Source organism: Apium graveolens, chromosome 11 (genome assembly GCF_009905375.1).
Source record: "Apium graveolens cultivar Ventura chromosome 11, ASM990537v1, whole genome shotgun sequence".
Taxonomy (NCBI): domain Eukaryota; kingdom Viridiplantae; phylum Streptophyta; class Magnoliopsida; order Apiales; family Apiaceae; genus Apium; species Apium graveolens.
Genome location: NC_133657.1, coordinates 40,249,733 through 40,259,782, shown reverse-complemented (window position 1 = coordinate 40,259,782; position 10,050 = coordinate 40,249,733). Strand labels below are relative to the sequence as shown.

The 10,050-nt window shown below is 35.3% G+C and overlaps 1 protein-coding gene across 1 annotated transcript; it reads right to left on the bottom strand.

The window, feature by feature from the left end:
* Positions 1–4,494: 4,494 nt before the first annotated feature.
* Positions 4,495–7,999, bottom strand: LOC141697020 (septin and tuftelin-interacting protein 1 homolog 1). The gene is made up of 2 exons (XM_074501199.1): positions 7,813–7,999; positions 4,495–7,486 (listed from the first exon to the last, which is right to left on the bottom strand). Exon 2 carries the CDS (start codon positions 7,442–7,444, stop codon positions 4,862–4,864), a length of 2,583 nt encoding a protein of 860 aa, XP_074357300.1. The 5' UTR covers positions 7,445–7,486; positions 7,813–7,999; the 3' UTR covers positions 4,495–4,861.
* Positions 8,000–10,050: the final 2,051 nt, after the last annotated feature.

The window sequence follows — 10,050 nt, the reverse complement described above, 5'->3', positions numbered from 1 at the left end:
TGAATTCACTAACTGAATAATAAACACCTTCCTTCCCAGCTGAAGATGCTCATTATCAATATTGTTAGACTTCTTGCTCAAACTATTGGAACAGTCCGCTGTTAGAAATTCTTTGATAATCCTTTTATTAAGAAAATCCTCCGCAGTTTCTCCTATATTGGTAGTTATCATTGAAGATACTGCTGCTTCATTTGCATCCTGTTTATCTTTAACTTTGTATGACCAAAATCTTGAGCCTATCACCATGACCACGTACAGGTCTAGTGGACCTTGACTTCATGTTACTATCTCCTTAGTCTTTCTTCTGTAAAACTAGTAGAATAATTCAATTAATCTCCAATTTCATATGCAGCAACAGAAATTTTCATTACATCTGCTTCCACTACCTCACTTCTGATAATTTCTCTAAACTTTTTATTATCATATTTTTCCAGCTTGTGCTTCCCTAGACCACCTGGATCAAAAATAAGCATATTCTTCTTATTAAGATGACTAGAATTTTGTTCCAGCCCAGCAGAATTTGCAGTTGCACTATCTTTGTATTCGACACACTTGGTCTTGTTGCCATCTTCAGTTACCCTAAATTGTATGTTGTCCATTGATATTGCAGATTCCTCTTTTTTCCTTGTTGATTGGCCTGCTTGCTTGCAAACATGCTGGAAACCATTTAGTGCATGACAGTAAGAGCATAGTTCATTTTTTTCTCTGTCTTTCACCTGACAATGCATACTCCCTTTCACCTGACTATGCATACTCCAACATGGTGTCTTGTTATTGCCTCTTTCCTGTGGTAACTCTTGTATGTGAAAATTCTATCAGCTCCTCTGACATTTCACTCCTGAAACTTTCAGATTGTAATAGGTTGAGGTTAAGTGAGCTCGGGTTACCTCCTAATGTTGCTAGGATAAATTCCTGCTCCAGCAAATACTCTTGGCCCTCACCTGGTTCTTCATCATAGATTGGTTTCTTCATATAAGTTTACAAAGCAACATTTTCTGGATCTCTAAACTGTTCCCTATTTATTTGTATGTCTAAAAACTCCTTCAATTCCCAGTATTGGCCTGCTGAAATTGCTTGAAGTCATCATTCAACCGCTCATGTTGCTTGTCCTAAAACCTAGCAGTGAACTGCTTGCAAAATTCAAACCACAAAAAATTGTTGTTTTCTGTAGTATAAACTTGGAACCATTTCCATGTTGTTCCTTCAAGGTGCATACCAGCTATAGCTACCTGTAAGCTATTTACAATCTGAAATATCTCAAAGTAATCTTCACAGACTTGTAACCATTCTCTTGCACCAGATTTTTCATCAAACTTAGGGAACTCATGCTTGATGTGGTGCAAAGAAACCTTCATGTCACTTCTATCAACATCTTCATTAGCTATAGGATTCACAAAGTGTTCTCTCTTTGTCTTAGCAGCTTTTCTCTTCTTCAACACCTCCATCTGTTTAGCTGCTACTTTTAGTAATTTCTCCAATTCCTGAAATCTCCTACCAGTCTTTTCCTTGGAACAGAGAAGTTGTTGATAAAACTCTTGCATCATCTCATTGCAGGTTCTATCATTTTCCTTTTTCATAATTGATGTAATAAAGGCCAACTTCCCCAACTTCAATAGTCAAAACCTTACTCTTCTAGGGTCTCACCACTCAATTTCACTTACTTTGTAAAACCTACTAAAGTGAGCATTACTGGTAAGTGTACTCACAGATCTTCACACAAACACCTGGTGTGCACAATTACTATTACACAGTAGATAACCAGGCATACCTCAATCACACACAATACCATAACAATTCTATCAGTTAAACACAGAAGTACACAATCTTCAATTACAATACCAGCAATTCACATAATCAACTCTCACCGACAATTCCTCAAACACCTTGAAGGCATTGTATTTTACTACTCAGAAACACTCCTCTTTACAGCAGCAACACAAAATTACACACCAAATTTCAAATACCTTGCAGTCACTGAACATACAATTCTCCAATTTCAATCTAAAACCTCACTACAACAGCACACAAACACAATTCACCAATAAAAATACAGATACCGGTACTCAACCTCCTCAAATCCAATCACTACAGTATAGCTATCAAAACAGTAATTGCACTATTAGCAACAGCAAAACTGTAATGAACTTGCTATTTTTGTACTATTCTATATAATCTCAACTGATTTTACTAACAACTAAATAAGCAGTAAACAACTGTAACTACTTCTCAACTAGCTAATAACAACAGAAAATCAACAAATCTGAGAGTTAAAACCTAAGTTACCCGGACTCGGGTACGGGTGTCAGATACGGGTGCCGATCCAAGTGTCAGACTCGTAGTTTTAAAAAACTTAGGATTCGTGGACATGGATCCAAAATTGGACACGGGTGCGGGGATTCGCATATATCCTTCACACAAGCGAAATTATGCCTACTTTTTATACATTACATTTGTAAATTTGTGTCTTCTACCAAAAAGTAAACACATACATAATTGTTTATGACATACTAATAACATAAATTAAAAGCATAACGTAAATAGTAATCTATAGACATCCCTTCCTGTAATTAAGAGGATAAAGTTTTTGTGAGGCCTTGTAAATCATTTTCAACTAGAATCTTTGAGGTCGTCAAAGTGTCCGGTTTCCATTCGAAGGATCCAACTCAGATCCCATAACCACACCCATGTCATGTCCGATGGACACGGGTGTAAGGGCATAATTGAAGAGTCCGGGTAACTTAGGTTAAAGCTAGATCAACACCTGATTTGACAGAATATTCATGTCCAGATCTTTGTGCTGAAATTACAAAGATTCTGAGCTCGTTCCACTCGGATTGGTGTGCACAACAACATAAAAGCAATGGATTGATCAAATCTAAGCTCTAATACCAATTTGTCAGGAACTAGGGGTTCTGACTTAGAATTTTTGTGAGTTTTTAAATGTTTTTGGTATTTTCTAGGATTTATAAGGTAGAAAACAGTGAAACAAGTAAGAAAACAGAGAAATGGAGGCTAGAATAGCATAGATTAGCACATAAACAAGCAGAATTGATAGATTTCTAGAGAGAGAAGTAACCTAGAGAGAAAATCAGTTATAAAGAGAGAAAGAATAACAGAATTCTAGAGAGATGAAGAGATTGGTGGAAAACTAATTCCCATTTCTCAATATTTCATAAAGCATAATGAATTACAGATCCTCGTACTCTATTTATACTAGTCTAAACTTAAAATACAGTACAAAGACCATTCTACCCTTTACACAGTTTACTAACACAGCCAGACTACTACCAATACAGTATATTAATATAGTGCAGATCCTGACATCAAACCAGTTAATTTGTAAACCTCTACCGTACAATTTATGGAACATGGTATAATAAGCAAAATATGTAGAAGAGATCCCGGTTTAAAAATGGCAGTATAAGAAGTGTTCGTCAGTCTGATTATATGTTCACACAGGATGAGTAATGAATGGAAACAAGACAGAGAACAGAATAGATGGTGATATTTTGGACCTATATGGCCAAATATTCAAACAGATGTTCAACAAGACAGAAACAAGGGGTTTAGCTATAGTGTCATATCTTTAAATACTAAAACATTTCAGTTTATGATTTTTCTTTGCTTTACTTAATAAGGTGAAATGCACTTTGATAAATCGCATCAGGTTCCTTGAAGCTCCTTCCTCTGGGAGACATTCAGTTGGATATTCCAATTAAAAAGGAGTCCAGGAATCCTTTAAATTGATATACGAATCAGAGAACAATACACACCTATCAGGTCATTTGAGGTCGGATCAATCTCATAGGCAGATGGCCAAAAGCCCAAAAAACATTCTTTTTATTGGAAGCCAGTCTTTGTAGCAAAGAGAACATTCTTTTAAGGATCTATTTTGAGGCAGGAACAGGTAGCCCAACACAGATGGATGGGAAAAGATAAAGATGGTGCACAGCTCCATGTAACGACATGGCAGGTTCCAACAAAAGCAAACCCTTTGTTTTCCATAGAGAGGCTGTTTCAACACATGACCTTAAGACTAACAAATAAACCCTTGACTTTTGTGCCAAGAACGACCTTATTATATACAAGATAGATACTAGCCTAAATTGCAGAATGTATACTACAAGTATATATGAGAATTCATTGTTAAATATCATACGAACAAGTACACTGAACACTACATAAATTCGTCAATTTGGATGAAACACTTGCCTAATAGATAAAAAGATACACAACCTTCATCACAATAATAGGGAAAACCAGAAGACAGAGAGTACAGTTGCACTAATGTAACATAGTCTTTTTAACCACTCATAACAAAATGGCTCAAGAAGCGCATGTATAGACGTCAAAAGCAAAGCAAAAGTTATTCCAAAAAATACAAGAAGATTAAAATATCCACCAAGTAATGTTATACTCAGCATACCTGAAACTAATAGTTAATTTAACTCACCAACATTATATATTGCCGTTAAAGCTAAGGTCAGCAAAATATAAAGAAATGTTGAGGTGTCACTAGCATGAGTTGCAACAAAAACCAGAACAATAAACTACAAGCACTGCGCTTGAGTTTGAATAAATTAGTCTTGGGAAAAAAAAACTAACCTCAAATGATAGCATTATCAATCTTATACAAATGATAATCTTGCTCCAGTTTACAGTAACTACCATGAATTGCAACAAAAACCAGAACAACAAAATACAAGCACCGCGCCAGAGGTTGAATAAATTATAAAACTAACCTCAAATGATGGCATTTTTCTCACTCTTATCCAAAATCTAATCTTGGCCCAGTTTACAGTCTGATGTAACAGCAAATCGTTGACAACCATGATTAAATACACCACTCGAGTCAAAAATTCTAACGTCGCCTTGGAACAGAACGATTATGTAACTCAGGAAGCTGGTCAAGTGACACCAAGGCCCACCTCTCCTCAGTTTGTGCAAATACCTTCTGGTTGAGAGAGTCAATTATAATGCTTACATTACCAAAGCCATATATCTGATGACCATCTTGCATTCTGCCAGGTTTAGGCTTAAACAACAATCCATTCTGCTGCGCATGAAACTCGATAACATCTTTCAAGCTCATCTCATTTCCACCACTCATACCCCCCATTTGTGTTGCACTAACTGGAATAGCAGAAGCTTGTTGAGCATTATAGGCTGCTTGTTGCTGAGCCCCAAACTGTCTTTGCTCTGGCGGCCTATGATTATTGATGTTCTCTCTCATACCAGGTTGTACCACCTCTATGCCCTCAAAAGCTCGGTTCATCATCTCCAGGCCCACATTAAGCCGGTATCGAATATGTTCATTTGCCAAAAGTTCAGAAGGGATAAGCTCCTTCCAACCTACATACCAGCTGGTAACTTCTTCGAAGTTTGGGCGAGAGCACAACCAGTGGTACAGAACTTCTTGCCACTTGTTGAAAAATACATCCATTAAATGAAGCATATGGGTAATGGGAATAGCAGCAGCCCATGTCCTAACCAAGTAGAACTTGTCGAGATTCTGGTTGGCTGGATTCACTTGAAATTCATGCATGACAGTCAACAACTTTGGGATGATAAATCGGACCATTAATTGCTCCCAGCTGGCTGAATCAAAAACAGTCTTCCAAGGTGACAATATACAGAAAGCAGATATATCATCAGGCTGCCAAGCATGAAGAACACTTTCCAGTCGGATACGGATTGTGTGGTAGAAGATCTCCAACTTCTGACGTAACCATGGTAACCACGGATGCACCCAAAGATGAATCGGAATTGTTTCCCTGCGAGGATCCCACGAATCAATAGCAGCTGACAACTTAGGCATGATCACATTGTCCAATATGGTTTGCCTAACGGGAATAGGAAGCAGCTCCTCCCAAGACTCCAAAAACCGTAGCATCGGTTCTGGTTCCCTTGCTTGCCAAGTATTAGTTCCAGATATCCTAACAGCTGGGAAAACAACTTCCATTATTAGCTGTGTGTAAGGTGAACCAGGATCAGTGAGATCACCTTGCAATAGGTTCTTCCACAAGGATATAACCTCCAAACCATGTGTTGGATTCTGTAGTGGGTCCCAACCCTGAAACACCCTTATAAACAAAGGCATAGCAAACGAACATGCAATGCAAGACAAGTTGCACAGTTTGTAATCGTCAGCATATTGCCTTTGCAAGTTCCCAAATGACTTTGCAAGAGAGGTCAATGTCAACATTCCTGACAAGTTTTCGTTGCCTATAGTATCCAAGACGGCAACTATCTCCTCCATATTATCTAGCTGCTTCTTTTGGTTTACAACCTCTTTGTTAAGCCTTTCCTTTTCCTGCTGCAAACTGACCACCGTCTCCCTCTCATTTCTCAAATCTCGATCTAACTTTTGTATATCAAGCTCAGCTAAATCAACAATTAATCTGACATTGTGCTGAAGTTCAGGCATTGGGATATCATTTTCTCTTGCCTTCTCTTCAGCATTCAAGTTCTCCAAGTTTGTCAAGATTCGAACCTGTGGTCCCCTCATATCGAACACCTTTTGAACAACTTCTAGTCCCTGCTCTTCTTTCTTTGCCAGTAATTCTTCGGCAGTGACATAATTCTTCTTCTTCTTCTTAGATTGTGCTTGCTTAGACCAGAGTTTCTCTTTAGATCGATTTTCTGAGGCCTTCACATCAGGTAAAGACTTCTTCTCTTCTAGTTCCTTCAATGTAGGCAAAGTAGCTTCCTTGTATTCATTATAACCCATACCCATTTTTTGAGGCCGTAACTTTGCCTCAACAGGTGCCACAATCCCTTGTTCATTTTTCCCAAGCCCACCTCCTTTGTAACCCATTTTTTCAAGCAACTTCATACCTATCCCTTTGGTGTGTTTTTCAAATTGACCAAGGTTTCCCTGGTTGTTTAATTCCTTCCTCCCCCCTTGGGATGATTTCTGGTTTATTTTCGACTTCTCTTTTTCCTTCTCTCGCCGCAACTGTGCACCTTCTTTGATTTTCCGCCCAAATGATGTTGGCAAATAATCTTCCTCTTTGTCAACTTCCACTTTTTCTTCTTCTTCAGCTGCCTTTCCCTTTCCGTTTGAACTAATACCAAGCCCAGAGGAATTGAATCCAGATGCACCAAGCCCTAAACCAGCAGGCCTGTCATCGTACTGATCATTATTTTCTTCCTCTGATTTTTTATCAATTTCTTGACTGGGCATTACAGAGCCAGTGGACACAAAACTAACAGGCTTGCTGAGGTCTGCTTTTCTAGACAGGTCATTTTTCCGCTTCTTCTTCTTAGAACCGTAATCATCAGAATCACTATCATCAGACGCAAATACACCATAAAGCACATCATCTTTTGTCTGAGCTCGCTTTTCCTTACGCCTAGCATAGTAAAATTCACCCCCTATATACTGTCCCCCTTCGAAATCATTCTCCATTCCAAACTTCTCCATCTCCTGATCATCATCCATTTTTCAACCCTAATATATTCTAACTATCAAAATCGCAAACTTCTGCAAGGAAAAATAAAAAACACAATACAGTGAAACCTCTATAAATCAACACCCTCAGGCCAAAATTGAGTTACTACTTTATCAAGGTAAATCAAATTTAACGGAGAAAAAACAGAAATAATGGGGGTTCCACTCAAAGTAGTATTTAAAACCCTAGAAAACACAAAAAGCTCCCTAAACCATATACAGGTATGTCAATCAATAAAGAGGCCCCAAATATAATTGAACGATTCACAGAAGGCACAACAAAATACAAACATTACGAATTACAATAATAGATGCAATACATATATACAGAGACGCAAATAGGAGGCGTAGGAAATTACCTGAAACTGAGGGATTGATTTAAGCTGCACCAAATTCGATTTGGATCGTAAATAAAATTTGAATAGACAAATTAGGGTTCGTAAGATTTGAAAAGAGTGAGTATATTGTCTTATTCCAAAAAAATTAAGTATTTGCATATATGTATGGATGGCGGTTAAGAACCAGAAGGGCTGGTTCTAATTTGCAACCACCAATGCAGCATAAGTAGTTATTATGTCATAATAAAACCAAGGAATCATTTCACAAATCTCACTAATTTATATATAAATAATTAATATATCTGAAAATTCTAAATCATTCAAAATTATTATTTGGCAAATAAATATAACTTTTTCTGAATGACATTGATTTTTAACTTTTGCCACGTAAATAATAAACTTCATTATTTGAATATTTATGTGTAAAATATCATAATATAATTGTTCCCCTTTTTTAAGATAAATGATATTAATTTTATTGTTAAGATAGAAAATAGGTTTGAAAAAGATAATCAGTGTAAATAAATAAACAAATTATGTTTATAAAGTTGTGCATGAAAATTATATGTGATACAGTTGTTATTTTTATTTTTTTTCACCTTATCTTTACTTTTTATTTTTAATATTTTTAATACGAGCAGTTAATTCAGGTTAATGTTTATGCACGTAAAATTAGAAAAAATGGTTAAAAAGCACAATAACATATTGTAGCTGAATCGCTCTTACGCTGTGTTCCAAAAACTTTTTTTGGAGAGAAAAGAAAAGAAATGTAAAGAATACATTTCTTTAGCTTGTTCCCGAACAACTTTTATGAAAGAAAGGAAAAGAAAGCTGCAGATTTGGGAAGAAGTTTTTTTTATTTTTGTCTCCAAAATCTTCTTCCCACTTTTAGAAAGATTAGGAGAGAAAGGAAAATTGGTTATTTTCTATTCTTTTCTTTTCTAACCTAGATTCGGGAACACAGCGTTAGAGCATATGCACCGGGAGTAAAAAAACTGATTCAGCAGCTAAGCATCAATTCATTCAGCAAGGAGACTATTGATTATTAATGGACTTATTAATGGCCATTGGTTGCAGGACCCCACATGTTACATGAAGAAAAAATGTAGTTTTATTAATCAAGCAATGGTCATGTGTATCAACGGCTATAAGAAAATAATTTCAACATTCTTTTTTTTTCAACTTCAAGTATTTATTTGTAACATCAATTTTTTTCACACTCTTATTTTTCCTACATATTTTGTGATTTTTTCATATTTATAGATAAGAAAATGGGTTCTAATTGGCTTATTTCCGAACAATTGCAATTATGTGTTTCGTGGGTTCGACAATCTATTGATCCAATTACCGCTAAATATTCAAACAAGAATAATTTTTGGGGGCGAATTTATGAGGATTATGTACAAAATTGGTGTGGTACTCTCGAGAATCCATTCGAAAATCTAAAATTATCAACAATCTTATCAAGAAAATCTGAAATTATCCACAGTCTATTATTATTTGCTTTCAAAAATATTATTTGTGGGACAATTAAATAATAGAACTGATATTAAATATATAATATTTAATCTATATTATTAAGTAAAATATATAATATTATGTAATTTTTATTTGATAAATAGTAATTGATGAATTACGGAGTTCCATGGGTGTATAAAAACTATGAAAACAAGTTGATTTAGTGTGAATAGTAACCAATACTGTTGATTTAATTGATGAATTGATGGAACAAATGGGTGCATATGCTCTTATACAAAGGAATGAATCAGTTGTATATTATTCGTTCGGCTCAATGAAAAGAAGAATCCAAATGATCTGAACTATTAGAATCGTTTAGTTCAGCTAATGAAAAAGTCATTCAAAAGCAAACAAATAGGGCCTAAATCGCTTAAGTTACTGAATTAATAAATCGTGGATCAATAAGAATGATAAATTGAATATAATTTAATAATAAATTTTATAATTTTAACTTTTTAAAATCAGACTATTACTACCTCTAAATAAATATATATACTTATCATTTATTATAAATAATTATATTCGTACATGACAAAATTTTTAAAAAAAATGAGAAATTGTTGCTAAAAAATAACCTAAGTAAATATCGGATAATCATTACAAAGTAAAAATGCATAGTGTTTATCTCTAATATTTTTATACGCCTTTGGATAAAATGAAGAAATTCCAAAAGTTCAAAAATTTAAATCATTTTCTTTAACTTACGTGGAGTTCTAATTTATTTTCCTAATTAACAACCCG